This window comes from Monodelphis domestica, chromosome 6 (assembly GCF_027887165.1).
Source record: "Monodelphis domestica isolate mMonDom1 chromosome 6, mMonDom1.pri, whole genome shotgun sequence".
Classification (NCBI taxonomy): Eukaryota; Metazoa; Chordata; class Mammalia; order Didelphimorphia; family Didelphidae; genus Monodelphis; species Monodelphis domestica.
Genome location: NC_077232.1, coordinates 23,227,397 through 23,246,571, shown reverse-complemented (window position 1 = coordinate 23,246,571; position 19,175 = coordinate 23,227,397). Strand labels below are relative to the sequence as shown.

Sequence of the window (19,175 nt, the reverse complement as noted above, 5' to 3'; positions counted from 1 at the left end):
GAATGTTTCAATTATGTTTGCCTATATTGGACTTGGCCTTATGTTTGACTTCCATGGGGAATATATTTAATATTAAAAAAAAAGAAGAGAGCATATTTCAATGGTTTTTATTCTATTATGCATTTGATTAAAATGAAGCAAGGGCTACTAGGTGGATGACTAGAATGAGTACCTAAAGTGAGAAAGACTAACTCAATTTAATGAGTTTTAAATATATCTTCAGAAACTTACTAGCTGTATGACTGTGGACAAATCACTAATAATCCTATTTGATTCAGTTTCAAATCTATAAAATGAGATGGAGAAACAAATTACATGTCACTTCAGTATCTTTGCTAAGAAAACCTGAAATTGGGTCACAGAGTTGAATATAATTTTACAGCAATAAAATGAGGCAGCCAAAGGATAAATTACTTACCAAGGTTCAAACAGCTACTAAATGTTGGAAGTTAGATTTGAACCGATGAATCTAGGTCCTCTTGATTCCAAGATTAGTATTATTGCCACGGCAATATCTAATATCACCATTTAAAGAAAAGATATAAAGAATAACAAAAAATCAACATTTTAAATTACATGAAATAGAAGTTTTCGGATAAAGAATTCTAATGCAATAGGAAGAAAAGTATCCAGTGAAATTGCCTAAAGTTTCTGATAAAAACCTTTTTTCCATATCTATATAAGTGGACATATGCACATATGTATATATATATTACATGTAAGCATAATTATGCCATGTATTTGTCATAAAAAAGAATATTTAAAACTATAATAATAAAAATATTTATAACAGATTGCATTTTATAGCACCTAATACATATGAGGCTCCAAGCTTGACAAACATTATGTCAATTGTTTCTTAAAAAAAAAAACACCTGAAAGGCAGGTGCTATTACTTTACCCATTTTGTATATGAAGAAATGCAGCAACCAGATATAATATGATCTACATGGAGTCCATAGATATTAAATTTCTGAGTTCAAATTCAAACTCAAGTTGTATCCACTGTGCCACTTAACTTCCTGAGGTATTATACTTATGCTCTAATTGATAATTGACAAAAAATAGCAACACTATTTACAAAAGAAGAATTATATCTAATTAATAACCATTATAATGAATTACTTAGAGGAGAAAATGAAATTAATACAAATCTCTCTTTTGACCTCATAATCAGAAAAAATCAGAAGTAATCAATGTTGGAGTTTGACCAAGAAGAGAAGGATAATGATATCTTTGTTTTGAAGTTGATAATTGATTCAACATTCTAAAAATCTGTTTGGAATTTGGAAGAAAAGTCACTAACTCATTCACTTTCTTTGAATCAGTAATTTGACTACAATAACATATATAGGAAAGAGGTTAGTGACAAAAATATCCCGCATATGACAAATATTCATAGCAGTGTTAGTAAAAGAAAAAGAAAAATCTAAAGACTGGAATGAAAATGGGTAATCATCGATGAATAACTAAATATTATAGCATATAAAGAAATCAGCAAAAAATTGATTTGGGGACTTTTAATTTTCAATAAATGAGAAAAATAAAAGAAAGACAAACTGTTCTAACATATTATACATTAAAACAACAGATAAAAAAATCTCAGTTGAAATTAATTGCTCTAATAAATTTTGGACCTGGAGAATAGACTTTGCTCCTATTAAAAATAAGAGTGGAAATTAGTGTGGAATATTGGATGTATTATCAGATATGTTTGCTTAAATACCTGTCTTCTTTAAATACTCTTTCTTTGTTAAAAAAGAAATTGATTGGTGTGTTCGAGGAAGTCACGGTGACTAAAAATAGGAGACATAAAACCTCAGAAAAATAGAAGCAGTTAAAAAGAAGCAAAATGAATTCATTCATTTGGCCATTTTTGTGTATACTAGTGAAGGATCCTGTCTATACATTAATAGATGGCAGAGTAATTAGGAGATTTCTGTAAGAATGAATTTCTCATTTTTTAAGCATTCTTTTTCCTATATCTACATCTCAGAACTAGATAGTAAATTTCAGAGCTACCAGGGAGCTCATGGATCAGTGAAAATTAAACAATAAACACCCACCAAGTAAGAAAAACTGAAGGAGAGCTAGAAAAAGAGTCCACACTTACCTTTTTCATTTTTGATTAAAACATATTCAGCTGTTTCCTTCACTAATGAATACTAAAATGACACAAGAATAAAGCAACTTTCATCCATTTAATGCTTAAAAATATCTTAACATACATTAGGTAATAATGTAAAGCTATTTTCATCACCCCTTTCCTTACTGCCTTCAACCCTCATTTCTCCATCTAAGGAGTGTGTTACTCAAAATTACAATTATTAGATTTAATCCTAATATAAGCACTTAATATTTTTACTGCAGGTTTTTCATTGTATATATTAGGAGACTGAGATTCAAACAATCTGAATGCCTTAGAAATTCCATATTGCTTTTCAGAGTGAAGATTTCAACTTTAGTGTTGTTATTACTGATGGTTCAGGACTTCATTAGGCTATGTCTCACCTTAGCAATTCAGTATAACACAAACTAAAACCAAACTCTACAAGTAGGACCAACTTCCTTCTAAAAATTATAGTTTGATCAAAATCACATTCTTTAAGTAGAAATGATTGCTGTCTTTTTTAGCCCTATGGGGCAGCTCTTCTCCCATGCCACTTATAACATTTTAATGATAGGGAAAGTATTTTGGTTCAAAGTCCAGTAATTAAAACATCTTTTAATAAGGAAGTTTATGTGGTTAAAAAAAAGTCTGGGGCTTTGAACTATAGACCATTTGGCATCCATAACTGAGCAATTTCTTAACTGTTTAACTATTAGTCACTATTTAGAAACCTGAGTTTCTCTATCTGAAAAATGGGAATTACACTTTTAAATTTTGTGTATTATTAATGTGTCATCATGAGAAAGGAAGTTAGAAAGGGGTTGAATGTTTGCCTTAGTAGTTATTATCATAAATGATCACAACTATTCTTATATTAAATTTATATCTTGAACAAAGTTCTCATCTTTAGATCATCTTACTATAAAATACAGAATTATATATATATATATATATATATATATATATATTATCTCAACCACATGCCCTACCTTTCAGATCTTGGGAAGATACACTAGTATATTTATTATGCACTGAGATGTAGAGAGTACCAAAAATACTGAATTCTGAATCAGAGAACAAATGTGTAAATCCTGGCTCAAGTTTTTCTCATCTATGTGACTTGGGTAGTTTCTTTCCCTTCTTTGTACCCACATTTTATTTCAAAGTAGGAAGTTTTAGTAAATTATGGCTTTATTCCTCCACCTGGATTGGAGGACACAACTATTCACAGCAATGGGATGGACAAGTCCCTCTTGGATGTAAGGGAGCAAAGGAATTTCCCTGATAATAGTTTGCCTGAGTTTCTGGGGGCACAATGCCCATGTCATCATCAATGTCTTGAAATATTCTGAGCCTTACTACTATATGCTCAGTGAGGAATGGAGCAAAACTGGTTCCATGTTTTACCATCTAATTTGATAATAAAAGTTAAAGATCCCATGAACCGGGAATCCTCCATTTTTTTGGGTTTGTTTTTACCACTTAATCCTCTCATTTGTTGTTGTTTTTTTATCATTTATACTGTAAGTTGTAAAATAGATGAGACTATCTCCTTTTTCTATTGATATACACACTACTTGGCACAATACTTAGTGAAAAGTAAGTGCAATATAAATTTGTTTTCCTTTTCATTTGTTCTTTTATTCACTCTCAAAGGTATAAATCACTGATTTTATGACCAGTGTATTTTGGCTTGAAAAGAGCTTAGATCATTATTTTGGTTCTAGTCTAGGTCTACCTCTTGTCAACTTGAAAAACAATTAAAGAAGCACTAAAGTAGTCAGCAAAACCAAATCTTTAATCATGAAAGAGACTGGTCTGTTAATATTTGGCTGCCAAACAGAGCCAAGTCCTAAATACCATACAGAGTTGACCCCTGGGGGCTCTGAGGACAGTGTCTCTGAGAGGATCACTGAGTTAGGTGATTCTCCAAAAAATAATAAAACATGGGGATCTTGAATACCTTTTTGGGAATTAAGCACAGCAAACACATTGCCAGTTTGTAATCAGGCTTGGGAAATAGACTGTAGCCCAAGGCTGGGATATCAGGGAGTGGTCTATTACAATGGATTATAAAAAGATGGTTCTTGCACAGGTGTTGGTCCTGTTGGGAAGGGGATCTCTGATACAATGAGGGAAACTTCTAGAACTAAAGGGTGATTTTTGCATTTGAGGATTTCTATTACTCCTATTTAGGAAACTTAACGGGCAATGGGAGATTCCTTATTCAGTCTAAGACAAAGTAACTTTGGGACTTCCCTTAAATTAAATTCTCAAAGTGATGAGGGCAAACGTGGGGTCTCTAGATTTCAAGTTGACACTCTTTAGTATGAATAGATTCATCATTGTCTGATGTCAGGGCATTTTTTCAGACTATTCTGATTCTGTGACCCTGTTTGAGGGTTTTTTTTTTTTTTGACAAAGATATTAGAGTACTCATCATTTCCTTCTGCAACTCATTTTACAGATGAATAAACTAAGCCAAAGAGTCTTAAATGACTCACCCGGTAGTCAAAAAGGTAGTAAGTGTGGAAGGCTAGTTTTGAATTCAAGAAAATTAGGTTGTTGTTTTTTTAAACCCTTCACTTATTGGCTCCAAGGCAGAAGAGTGGTAAGAGCTAGGCAATGGGGGTCAAGTGATTTGCCCAGGGTCACATAGCTGGGAATTGTCTGAGGCCAGATTTGAACATAGGACCTCCCATTTCTAGGCCTGACTCTTGAGCCACCCAGCTATCCCTGAAAATGAGTCTTCCTGACTCTAGGACTAGTGTTCTATCCTCAGCACAATCAACAATTGGCCAAGGGCTAAACAAAATCTCTTTTTATTACACTTCATAATCTTTGTTGAATTGAGTTATTGGAAATGGCCCTAGTAGGCAAACGTATTTTCAAACTTTTTCCTGGGAAATGCCAATCAATACATTTATTCTGAAATCTAGAGGCAGGCATTTAACAGTCCTTTGCCTCACTTCTTTTCAAGTCACATTTCTATTAATGAATCATTGTTAATTTGAATAATCTGTTTGTTTTTCATTTATTGGTTCTGTTTTGTTTTGTTTTAACATCCCTGCATAGCAGAGAAGAGCGATTACAGGAGAATGTATTATAAAATGTGTAACTCTAAATTAACAGAAATTATTGTTTTAAGTCATAAAATGTAGATACTACTTTAAGAAAGATAATGTTCAGTAAAAGAGTTTTGTACAAGGTCAGTGGAAAGAAAGAAAGAGAATGGAAAGGACCTACATTCAAGATCCAGGGAAGTTCTCTAACTGAACAATAAGTTGGACTAGGGAAAGAAAACCATTTTGAACAGTGACTGGTAGAAGGTAAGATCATCTGCAGTGAGGCTACAGCTAGATAACTGGCTGACTTTGGTTAGCTAATAAGTCAGTTATCTATTGTCTGAAATTCACGAAATCAGACCCAGAATCCATGTTGTTTTATTCAGGAAACAATAGGGGGATACTAGAGTGTATTAAGGTAGTATCATGATTAAAGAACTAGGCTTAAGGAAAATCAGACAACTTTGTAGAGGTCAGAGTGGTGAGATGCATGAATGGCAAAGATTAAAGAAGAACCTAAATTGCAATAATCAAAGAATGAGGTGATAAAAACTGACTGGCCCAAGCAATTGAAATTTTTAAAAATGCTGATGAATTCAATTTTACATCTGTCCTTAATGTTTCCACAAGGAAATACACTGACCCCAGAATTTTGGAAGGAAGCAGTTTATTTACACAGAAGCATAGCTTGGAGTAATATCCCAAGAGACTAAGCCCAGAATCATTAAAAAACAGAGCTTATATAGGTTTTTGTATATGTACTGAGTCTATGGTTAAGGAGTAGAGGAAGAGTAGAACAAACATCAGATTTTGGGAGTACTTGACTAAAGCCACCTGGTGGCTCTTGGTGATATCAAACTAGACAGTCAAGGTTGAACAATCACACATACCAAGGCCAGAGATGAGCTGGGGATTAGGCTGTGGATCAGTCAGGAGGGAGGGGCTTGGGGATATGTATGGTGATTTAGCAAGATTCATCTAATTATAGTTGATTGATTGGGAAAGGGGAGGAAGGGAGGAAGAAAGGGGGTTCAGTCTTAACACTGCTTCTACAAGAATACTTATGTGTCAAATATTTTTTTTTCTAAATTGCATCAATATTCTTTTCAATATTTAGGATCTTGGAGTCCAACTGTACCATGCATATCTGCTTTATCCTTTTCCCTACACTCCTTCCACTGACTGATCCCACCCATCTTACTATGATTCCTCCTCTAGATCTCACCCATTCTACTCCTCTCCAACTCCCCCAGACCCACCCCTGTCCTCTCCACTCCACCTCCAGTCCCACTTCCATTCCTCTTATCTCCTCCCCTAGCCCCATCCCCATTCCTCTCCTCCCCAGTCCCAACTCAACCATTGATCTTTTTGCCCTGCCTCCCCACCTCCTGACAAGCCTCACTTTCCCCTTCCCCTACTGGCCTCACTACAACCCAGTTCATTGAAATCCAGATACCAGGCCAAGCAGCAGTTATAAAAGATGATTCAAATAAAGGCCTATAACCTTGCAGAGATGTTCCTATTTATAACAGACTTGGAGACTTAGGAAACATTAGACATCTTACATCTTTCTCTCCACAGAACATTGAGACATTCAATGAAAAATTTTCCTCTTTTGAAACAGCCCAAGTTGCTCATGAATAAGGTTGAAACCATTTTCCACACATATAATCTAATGTGGAAGATTTGCTCCAGGCCTTGCTTATGGAAAGAGAAAGAGATAAGATTATTTCTCTTGTTAATCAAGCCCAGGGAGAGGGAACAACTTGTTGGCCAAAGTAAGATCCCAAATGGTACCCAAATTCAGAGCAAGATTACTTACAGCTATGTCTGGCTAGAAATGTATTACTAAAAGCTATAAGAGTTTGTTCTGATAGGCCTGCTATGTGGACTAAATTTGAAAATCTAAAACAAGAAGATAATGAAAACCCCTCTCAGTTTATGGATAGGCTTGAACTGGGAGGAAGGTACATAGAAATAGATCTTGATAAAGGGACATTAGATGAATCAGGATACAATTTGTGAAAAACAGCTGTAAATGTTGAGCATTATTTCATGACTAGCTGTCCAAACTGGCCTACTATGGATTTTGAAGAATTGAAAAGAGTGGCAGTTTATGCTTTTGAGGGACATAAGGTAAAAGAGAAGGAGAACACTGATTTAATGGAAACATCAAGGAAGGAAATAAAGGAATTAACTGATAAACAGGGAGTTAAAGATGAAGAGAACATTACTTTCATAGAGAAATTAAGGAAGGAAATAAAATAATTGGCTGAAATGTTGGAAAGGCAAAGCAAGGAGAGGCCTCACATATCTCCCTCACAAGAATCCACAAAACAACTACCAACATGTTATTTTTGTGGAAAGGTAGGTTATGTAATTATGAATTGTGTGAAGAGAAATCAGGAAATTAGGAATAGAAGCTTCAGGAATAATGATATTGCTAGTAGGAATAGTATTTCAAATGAGGCAAATCAAAACTCACACCCAAACATCTGTATTCAGTGTGGGAACTCTTCGCAGTATGGGGAATCCAAGAGATGTGGACAAAGGAATTTTGGTGAATGATGGTACTTGGGAGGGGAAGGAACATCAAAGAGTCTGGAGGTGAATTTTAAGCCGTTTCAGACTCTATTGCCATATTGATATTAACTATTTCAGTTTGGTCCGTGGGTCACCTACGTGCAGGATCGTGACTAGAACTGCCAGTGGTCACCTCCACCTGTTGCGTTATCACTCCCCCATCACCCCAGGTCTTGAAGAGGGTGGACGGAGTTATAATAGATGAGTGTGCACAAAGATACTTGTGCGTGAAAGAGATATAAGTGGAAAAGTCGATGCACAAAGACAATCCCACTCTCTTGGCGTTGGAAGCCTGGGTCCAGTGGCACGAAAAAATTGTTACGTCTAGAGACTTCCTCAGCTGCATTGGATGTCCATGTTGTCCTTTGTGCTCCAACACGCCCTGAGCACTCCACAGTGCTTTGCTGCATCGCCCTCTCAGCCATTGAACCTTCTTATTGGTTTCTTCCATCTATTCAGCCGAAGCAGTCTTCACATGCTGGGTGAGCAAAGCCCTGGTTCACCAGGGGTTGAAGACCCGACAGCTACCCTCACAAGGTTTAGCCGGCCTGTCGAAGCAGTTGCCCGGGGTGTGGCCCCTGCTACATGCTAGCAGCTACTGGGAGCCACAAGTGAGACCTGGGTGTCAGGTGGGGGTCAGAGGCTGGAGAGCTGCCCTAGGAGGGCAAGACAGGCCCTCCATACCAGAGATACTACCCCTCCCTGAGCACCCCATACACCCCCATATATTTCAGTTTGGTACTCTACCCAGAATGAAGAACTCCCTGTAACACAATTCTAATTGCAAGATGTAATTTCCTGTTAACCACTTCATATGTTATTGTAATTGAAATATTCTGTGACATAGTCTTTATTTGTACCTGCCCTATGCCTGTACTATAGAATGTATGATTGCAAAAGCCCATAAATAACTTTTTGTTTCTTTTTTGGCATTTGTTAATTTTCACACAGAGATGATGGATGGACCCCATCAAACTAGTTTCAACCTGTATGAAAGTTTTCGAGAATGTAATTATATAACAATCTAAATTGATTTTAATGGTTATTCAGACATGATTTTCAAATATCTGAGGGCAACCCTACCTCTGACTGATCATTTGCCTGCCTCTGAGTGTCTGTAACAAGAGGTAAGGATCCATTTGTAGTTGACCTAAAGTTCAATGGCATTGTTGTATTCTCCCATCTACGCATTTACTGAACATGTAATGGATGAGACATCTGAAATGATTTTCACCTTTTAGTCCTTGGCTCAATGTGAAAATGGGTGGGACATATTGAAGACACTTCTGTTACACAGTTATAGTCTTATTCCAAGAGGAAGGGAGGTGCTCAAGTGGCTTAGTTACCCTGTGATGTATTATAATCTCCAGGAGGTGGGAATGATTTTTCCTGTGAAGCCTAGTAGCTTTAAAATGGGTTTATTTTATTTGTAACTCTTAAGTTTATTCTACTCTTCTACCAGGATAATCTAGATTCTTGGTGACATTTTTGGACCAAAAGAATTTTCATAAACTGTATAGAGATTTTTCTCCCACCAAATTATTGAATGATGATAATTATGTATTCTTTAAAATGTCTTATTCATTGACTTAAGATTGACTAAATCTGGTGAACTTTTGACAAATATGCGTGAGCTTAAAAAGCTTTTTTTTCTATTTAAACATTATTTATTTGGTCGTTTTCATACATTATTCACTGGAAACAAAGATAGTTTTCTTTTCCTCCCCTCCCACCCCCCTGCCTTTCCCTCTCCCATAGCCGACGCATGATTCCACTGGTTATCACATGTGTTCTTGACTCGAACCCATTTCCCTATTGTTGGAATTTGCATTATAGTGTTCATTTAGAATCTCTCCTCAGTCTTATCTCCTCCAACACTGTAGTCAAGCAGTTGCTTTTCATCGGTGTTTTTACTCCCACAGTTTATCCTCTGCTTGTGGGTAGTATTTTTTTTTAGATCCCTGCAGATTGTTCAGGGAAATTGCATTGATACTAATGGAGAAGTCCATCACCTTCGATTGTACCACAATGTATCAGTCTCTATGTATAATGTTTTCCTGGTTCTGCTCCTTTCGCTCTGCATCACTTCCTGGAGGTTGTTCCAGTCTCCATGGAATTCCTCCACTTTATTATTCCTTTTAGCACAATAGTATTCCATCACCAACATATACCATAATTTGTTCAGCCATTCTCAAATTGAAGGGCATCCCCTCATTTTCCAATTTTTGGCCACCACAAAGAGCGCAGCTATGAATATTCTTGTACAAGTCTTTTTGTCCATTATCTATTTGGGGTACAAGCCCAGCAGTGCTATGGCTGGATCAAAGGGCAGACAGTCTTTTATCGCCCTTTGGGTTAGTTCCAAATTGCCCTCCAGAATGATTGGATCAATTCACAATTCCACCAGCAATGAATTAATGTCCCCACTTTGCCACATCCCCTCCAGCATTCATTACTTTGCATAGCTGTCATGTTAGCCAATCTGCTAGGTGTGAGGTGACACCTCAGAGTTGTTTTGATTTGCATCTCTCTGATTATAAGAGATGTAGAACACTTTTTCATGTGCTTATTAATAGTTTTGATTTCTTTGGCTGAGAACTGCCTGTTAATGACACACAAGAAATTGCTATAGAGACTCATGTGAATCCTAATGATAGCTGATAGAGCCTCTCATGGCTGCAAGGAATGGATTTGTTTGAAGTTGTCCTAAAATGGGCTCTTATAATTTTGGGGATTTGGGCATTTCATAGAATCTGTATTAATTGTAATACTACTGTTTTTAAAATGCTTTTTTCCTTGTGAAAAAAATTATGTACATTCACACTGTAGATCCTGGCCAAGTTAAGAGGGATATAAATCTCATTTTTGAGTGAGCAATCTTTGTGTTGTGCCTCTGCTTGGCTAACACATTGTCACATGCAATGTTAACTGTGAAATTATTATTTTTATTTTTTTATATTTGCAATAGGTTATTTGATTTTTCTTCTTTCTTTCTTTCTTTCTTTTTTTCTATCTTTGGTAATACTTGAAGAACATGAAATCAGTATTAATGTTTTTGACTTGAAGGATAAAGTTTACAGTATTAGTTTACAATATCTATTAGCACTAATATCTATGCATACCCAAAATCTTAGACTATGGAAACCTGCCATAAATTGATAAATGTCATGGGACTGTGTTTAATGTTTATGTTTGATTCTAGGAGAAGGGAACAAAAGAGCCACTATACAGTGTCAAGTAGCACAAGGTCAAAAAGGTCCAAATCAATTCAGGAAGTATTGTTGAACTTTTATTCTAATGTAAAAGGATTTGAACCTACTATGAGGCTTGAGGAAGTGGTGCTTGACATATGTTAAGATGCAGGACTCATTGTACCAAACACCTTGTGCAATATTCTGTCAAGTACCTCAGTTTGACTATCATCCTGACTCCCCCTATCCCTAACAGTGAAGGTACAATCAGACCAAGGAAAGATTCTTCCTATTTTCTGCTACAAACTAGTCCCTTCTCTTTTATAGTTTGGCAATTTTTTGTAGACCTGGCTGCAAATGGGTAAAGTACTGTATTGTTGCCATTATCCTACAGGGTTGTGGGACAGAAGTCACTCTAATTCAACCTTGCCTGTGATTCAAGAACCTGTTACAGATTTATTTTTAACTCAGAATTTTATACATGTAAGATTATTATTTATTTTTTATCATTTTTATACTTATTATTTTTATACAGAATTTCATTTTTGCTTTTTATATAGGATGTTTTTGGTGGTTTGTTTTTCTTTTGACAAATGTTTCATATATCTCATAACTCAGTCATGTATCTCAGGGTTATTCTGGTGTTTGTCAACATCCTCTTCAGTGGGGATTGTGTAATTATCCTAAAATCCAAGATTTAAATATTTTTGGAGAAATTTCGGGAAAAGTAACTTTCCATAATATCATATCAAGAAAGTGAATCCTTTTGGAGAAGATGAGGTAAAGATGTCTTAAGAAGCCACACACTTCATCAAAAGATCCTGAATGAACTTTGGCATATAATGAACTGAACTGAAGGGGGTTGAACATACTCATTCTGAATGTAAACTATTATGGCAAAGGGGACAGTCCCCTAATTGTCATTTTGTCAATGTGTCTATCAAACTTTTTGTTTTCTTCCATAGAGAAAATATTCAGTCTTTGAGGGACAGAGTCTGAAGGACATGCAGAGGTTTGTATCCATGGGGGTGGGGGCGGATGGTGAGGGAGGTTTGGAATCTTGAGGAAAGAGGAGATTCCAGGAGGACTCAGTTGATCTTTCTCTCACTTGAAGAAGCCAAAGGAGAGAAACTGATCACAGATTTCTCTCCTGAGCCATACAAAATCCTTCCTTGATCCTAATCACCATCCCCCCCCCCCCATAAGACACCAGGAGTTGTGGTAAACCTGAGAAGATCTCACACAGATCCTATGACACCCTGAGTTTGGACATTCATCTCTGCTGTGCTAACAACAGGTGTCACCAAACTCTGAGCCTTTTAGAGACCAGGCTGATAAGCCTAGGTATTTCAACTTTGGGGGAGGGAGAAAGATAATTTTAGACAGATAGGGACTTTCCCTACCCTCTTTCCTATAAACTCCATCCTGAAGACATCTTGCTATCTTACCCTTAACCACCATTTTTTAGAATAAAGAGTCAGCTATCTTAAAGTGACTTCCTTGTCATATTGAAGGGAGAGAGAGCTGATTTCTCTCTCTGTCCCCAGGGGAAAAGTTTCACCCATTAATCAGTTATTAGAGGGAAGTAAAGACAGGGCTAGTGGAGAGACATATTAGAAAAAGACTGAATGGGAAATCCATTTCACCCTCCTTTTACTTTCTGGGATCATCTACTCTTTTTCCATTATACCCAAACCAACCCTCTAATACACCTTTCATCTCTAACTATTGTAATTTCCTCTTAGAAAGTTCAATATTGTGTGTGCCTTTACCTAGAAGATATATAGAGGTATCAGATGGTTATGTTTAAATGATTCATTGGGGAGCCTCATTTCCCAAAGTATAAAATGGGGAGTCCTGTCAATAAAGTTCATTCCCTCCCCCTCCTGGAGGGCTGACTGATTGATCCACATTCTCCACATGCCAGGGTTTGCGTCAGCAAATGTCTGTGAATGTCTGTGAACATCCTGTATGTTAATAAAAGAAAGGGGGCAGGAACTCACTGGGACTTTTTGGATGGATGGCTGGTAGAGAGAGACAGGAGAGGAGGAGAGAGGAAGATGCTTGCAGGCTAGGAAACATGTAGTTTGAGAACTCAGAGTAAGAGATTTAAATCTATGCTTATCTACCTTTTCTATTAAAAATGTCATTAAAATAATAACTGATAGATATATAAATTTTAATTATAACAATAATGACATGTTATTTAAGTTTCAAAAACCTATAAAACATAGTAATGAACATCTTACTGGTGTGTTGACCAGTTGACCACAGGTTGGGTCTGGAGAGACCTTTAGCCATGATTAATTAATTAACCACAATTAAAATTTGAATTTTCAGCTTCGAATGGTGGCTCAGAGACTTCTTCATTTCTAACATGTGTGAATTTTAAAATCTCCATCTTGCTTGGTCTAGCACCCAAAATTGTGCACACCCACACTACATGAGCATGTTCTAGTCAATGACAAATCAGAAATAACTAACTGCCCAGCTGGGCTGTCCTAAACCAAGCTTGAGCCACCATTGGCACTTATGAGGCACAGGAAGTGATGGAGAAAGCAGCCTTTGGAATTAGCTCACTTCCTGTGGGCAGGGCTAGATGTCAGTTTGTGCTAGAAGCTTGAGCAAGGTGGAGGCCCTCAGATAGCTTACCTTCAGATTGGTCACATGAGTCAAGGACTAAATCCTCTCTATCTTGGCCCTTTGGGCCTAAACTCCCTCTGGCTCCCTGCCAGAGGTTGAGTAACCCCTTTCCCTTTTCTCCTCTCTCTTTCTCTCCCTCTCCCTTTTCTTACTCCCATTGTAATTAAACCTCCATAAATTTCATTCTGACTTGAGTGTTTCATTTTAGGAATTTCACAAGTAAATTCCCTGGTGGCCATACTTTTAATATTATAACAATCTTCAAAGGTGAAATTTTCACTACACATGTCTTCCAATTAATGCCTTCTATTTATATATAACTTTAATATGTACATTATACAGTCCAGCCAAAATAATATTATCTTCCTCACATGGCATTATTTCTCTGATCTCAGCTTCTTTACTCTAGCTATCCCCCATGCAAGGCACATAGTTCTTGATATTCTTTCTTTCAAGACCTTTTTTAAGAATCACAACAAGAATTATTCAAACAGATTTGGATCTTCATGGGTATGAATTAAGGTGCCTCTATCCCTTAGAAGACATAAGGATTTATTTGTATATTTTTGCATTCATACATGCATACATATGTATTTATACATGCAATCTATATGTATATATTTACACATCAAAATATATGTACCAAATATACATGCACAAACAGTTATGGGGATTTATATTTTAAATTGAGTTCCAAATTATCTGTCTCCCTTCTATTCAATACCCCATGCATTGTACAGGTAAGAAATATGATATCAATTATCCTTGTGAAATCTTACAAAATATATTTCCATATTAAACATGTTGCCAAAAAGAAAAACACCACTAGAATAAAACGTGAAAAAAAGTGCTTTAATCTGCTCTCAGACACTATCACTTCTTTTTCTGTTGAGATGGATAACATTTTTCATGACATGGCCTTCAGAATTGCCTTTGATCATTTTATTGATCTAAATAACTGTTATTCCTTAGTTTCTTATGATATAATATTAATATTTCACTACAATTTTCTCCTGATCCTGCTTATTTCATTTTGCATTAGTTCATTTAAATTTTCCCAAGTTTTAACTTTTGTGTGTAAGTACTATTTCCTCTTTGTTCCTGCCTCTTAGCTTGATGCTTTGGAGGCTATGCCCCTAAAAAAATTAAAAAATAAAAATTCATTATATGAATCCTCTAAGTGAATACAGAACTGACTCTGAGATGTTGCTGCTTTACTAAGAGATCCAGCACAGGACCACTAGTGCATAGAGGGAAGATCTTTTCCCTACTCTACCCACATGGATATGAGGCCATGGTCAATCTCCCATCTATATGGGCTCATTATTGGCATCTGTCCAAGCTTCCATGTGTTCTGGAACCATGTTACTTCAACCTCTTTTCTTCCACATCAGCCCCCTTCTTGCCTTCCTACTTCCTCTGGAATTTGAGGTTTAGAAAGGTTAATTTAAATCTTGAAAAATAAAACCATGGATAAGATGAGACTAAGTAGTTCTGAATTTCACTAGAGAATGTTTCAATCAGTTAACCATCAACAGCATATTAGTGTTTCAATTTTTCCATATCACCTTTCATTATTTGTCATTTTCCTTTTCTGTAAAGCTAATCAATCTGATATTTTGTGAGGTGATATCTTAGAAATTCTTTAACTTGCATTTCTCTAAATGATAGTGATATAGAACAATTTTTTTCCATGGATGAAGAGAGGTTTAAGTTCTTAAAACTACTGGTTTAGATTTTTTGAACATTTACAAATTAGGAAATTATTCATATTTTTATAAATTTGACACAGTTTTGTAGTATTTGAAATGTAAGGTCTTTTTCAGAGGAAGTTGCTGCATTTTTCTGAGTTTCCTGTTTGTCTTCAAATCTTGACTGCATTTCTTTTCTTTTGTAAAACCTTTATAAATTTTTTTTTCTTGGAACCATAATACTTCATTTTACTTCCTATGATATGTTCTCTCTTGTTTCTTGATACTTTCTTTTATCCATAGATCTGACAGGTCTAAATCTGTATGTTCCTCTAATTAACTGATATTACCTTTTTTATTTAAATCATATACCTATTTTTACCCTATATTGGCATATGGTGTAAAATTTTGGTCTAAATATAGTTTCTGACAAACTCCTCAGATTTCCCAGAATATTTTGTCAAATAGTGATATTTTGTCAAAAATATAAACCTTGGATCTTTGGATTCACAAATATTATATAACAATGGGGGGGATTTCTGGGTGGCACAATGGATAAAGTGCCAGGAATTGAGTCAGAAAGTCATATTCTTCACTTCAAATGTGACTTCACATATAACTATGCTTTGTAACATACTTAATTAGTTTTGTGACTTTAGGTAAGTCGTTTAACCCTGCTTGCCCTTGTTTCCTCATCTCCAAAATGAACTGAAGTAGGAGATGAAAAACCACTCCAATAATTTTTGCTTAAAAAGCCCTGCTAGGAGCCATCAGAACATGATGGCTTGACAGTCACATGTGGTAACTGGGGAGACCAAAGAGTGTTCCTTGGCAAGATGTGACTGCTCACTCTATCCCCCTTGCAAGACTTCTTTCATCAAGCCCCTTACCTATGAATTAGCATGATTATTATTCCCCCTAGTCTCAAAAGAAATAATGTAAGAGCAAAACACCTGTTCCCTAATTCCTCAAAACATCACCAGATGATCAGACCCTCAAACCCAATCCCAAAAGACTATCATGGGTAAACTTTTATTTAGGTGCATAATTCCCAGTGAAACCATACCTAAAGGTCAAACCCAAAACTTTCTCATGAAGCCAACACTCAAATCAATCATAGAGGCCCATACAATACATATAGGTACAGTACAGGTACACTAAACTTCAATATGCCTCAGTGACTCGATTACACAAATCATTAATTCCCTAGAAGCCACTAGTCTAAATTTGAATTGTTTTCCCAGACCTCTCAGCCCCTATAGTATGATTGTTGAATTGTATTCTAAGGACTGCTGATTAATCATTCCATTTTATTAAAAGCAATACGTAATTTTCCTTGATTGTTTGTAAGCTCAAAACTTCTCACAGGATAATAAGAAAATTAAGCCACCTGTGATGAAATCATTTATCTTGTATGTAAACTTTATTCTGTCTGTAATCACAATACAAGAATATAGAATGTTAATCAAGTGATTTGTTAAAAGTTAACGTATTACTTTTCCAATTATCTCTCTTTGATTTTGTGTATCTGCATGCGAAGAATATGGATATAAAAATAAATCTGAAGCCTGGGAATGTTGGAGCAGCTGTCAGAGCCAAACCAATCCCATGGCTGTTATGATTAAGCTGTCTTCCATTTGTTATTTTTGTTGACTGATCATTCGCCACCAGTTGGGATACCCTGGAGATATGGGCGAGGGTGGACTTTGTTCGTGACACAGCCCAAACTTAATCTATGAAGTGTTGGATGCAATTTAAATGACTGGATAAAATTACCTGGATGTATACTACAGGGTAGTACGCAGGGTACTACAGCTATAATCATTTTTTTTAATGATTACTGACCCTTTTGAAATTCTTAACTTTTTGTAATTCTAGATGAATTTTGTTTTGACCCTTTTATTTTATTTTATTTTTTCTACTTTGAATAATATGGCACTGAATAAGTAGATAATTTAATGATGTAAATATTTTTATTATGATATTTTCTCAGCTTACATATGAGCAATTGATGTACTTCCAGTTGTTTAGTGTATTAAAAAAAAAGATTAAAAAAAGGAAGTTTGTGCCCTGAGGGATGTTTGGACTTTCGGTATGGAGAGGGGGAAACAGAAGAGAACCCCCTTCTCAAAGTGTTGTTCAGGGGAGACATCAGATGTAACAAGTTGGCTCAAAGAGAGGAGAGGGCATTTGAAGATTTTCCCCCTTCTGTCTTTCCTCCTTCACTAGAACCACTCCCCCAGATTTGCTCTTGTCACTCTTGTCCCCCCTCCATACCTCAAGACCAAAGGGTCTCCCCTTGATCTGTTCAGTCACACTCAGTTTGGGAAACAGTTTTTTTTTTTTTAAATTTAAACATTATTTTATTTGGTCAAACAATATTCCTTGGAAACAAATATCCTTTTCTTTTCCTCCCCCCTTCCACTGTCCCTCCCCTAGCCAAAACACGATTCCACTAGTTATCACATGTGTCCTTGATTCAAACCCATTTCAAAGTTGTTGGTATTTGTATTAGGGTGTTCATATAGAGTCTCTCCTCATTCCTATCCCTTCCACCCCTGTAGTCAAGCAATTGCTTATCTTTGGTGTTTTTACTCCCATAGTTTGTCCTTTGCTTGTATATAGTGTTTTTTTTTTCCTCCTGGATCCCTGCAGATTGTTCAGGGACATTGCATTGACACTAATGGAGAAGTCCATCACCTTCGATTGTACCACAATGTATCAGTCTCTGTGTACAATGTTTTCCTGGTTCTGTTCCTTTTGCTCTTCATCACTTTCTGGAGGTAGTTCCAGTCTCCATGGAATTCTTCCACTTTATTATTCCTTTTAGCACAATAGTATTCCATCACCAACATATACCACAATGTGTTCAGCCATTCCCCAATCGAAGGGCATCCCCTCCAATCCAATTTTTGGCCACCACAAAGAGCGCAGCTATGAATATTCTTCTACAGGTCTTTTTCCTTATTATCTCTTTGGGATACAATTCCAGCAGTGCTATGGCTGGATCATAAGGCAGACAGTCTTTTATTGCCCTTTTATTGCCCTTATTGCCCTTTTATTGCCCTAATATGCCCAATTTGGGCATAGTTCCAAATTGCCCTCCAGATTGGTTGGATCAATTCACAACTCCACCAGCAATGAATTAATGTCCCTACTTTGCCACATCCCCTCCAGCATTCATTACTTTCTTTTGCAGTAATATTAGCCAATCTGCTAGGTGTGAGGTGATACCTCAGAGTTGTTTTGATTTGCATCTCTGATTATAAGAGATTTTGAGCACTTTTTCATGTGCTTATTTTCAAAACTTATCAAAAATAGTTTTGATTTCTTTGGCTGAAAACTGCCTGTTCATGTCCTTTGCCCATTTATCAATTGGAGAATGGCTTGATTTTTTGTACAATTGATTTAGCTCTTTATAAATTTGAGTAATTAAACCTTTGTCAGAAGATTTTGTTATGAAAATCGTTTCCCAATTTGTTGCTTCCCTTCTCAATTTAGTTACATTGGTATTGTTTGTACAAAACCTTTTTAATTTGATGTAATCAAAGTTGTTTATTTTACATTTTGTGACTCTATGTCTTGCTTGGTTTTAAAGTCTTTCCCTTCCCACGGGTCTGACATGGATATTATTCTGTATTCATTCACCTAATTTCCTTATAGTTACCTTCTTTATGTTCAAATCATTCACCCATTCTGAGTTTATCTTGGTGTAGAGTGTGAGATGTTGATCCAAATCTAATCTCTCCCACACTGTCTTCCATTTTTCACAGCAGTTTTTGTCAAATAGTGGGTTTTTGTCCCAGAAGCTGGGCTCTTTGGGTTTGTCATATACTATCTTACTGGTGTCACTTACCCCAAGTCTATTCCACTAATCCTCCTTTCTGTCTCT

General features: G+C 36.1%; 1 protein-coding gene across 1 annotated transcript in view; it reads right to left on the bottom strand.

The window, feature by feature from the left end:
* Nucleotides 1–19,175, bottom strand: part of LOC130455211 (olfactory receptor 10AG1-like) — a 34,490-nt gene that overhangs the window by 6,309 nt on the left and 9,006 nt on the right. Inside the window, exon 2 of the mRNA XM_056803762.1 lies at nucleotides 3,985–4,022. Within this exon, the coding sequence (XP_056659740.1) occupies nucleotides 3,985–4,022 (38 nt within the window). The remainder of the gene's footprint in view (nucleotides 1–3,984; nucleotides 4,023–19,175) is intronic.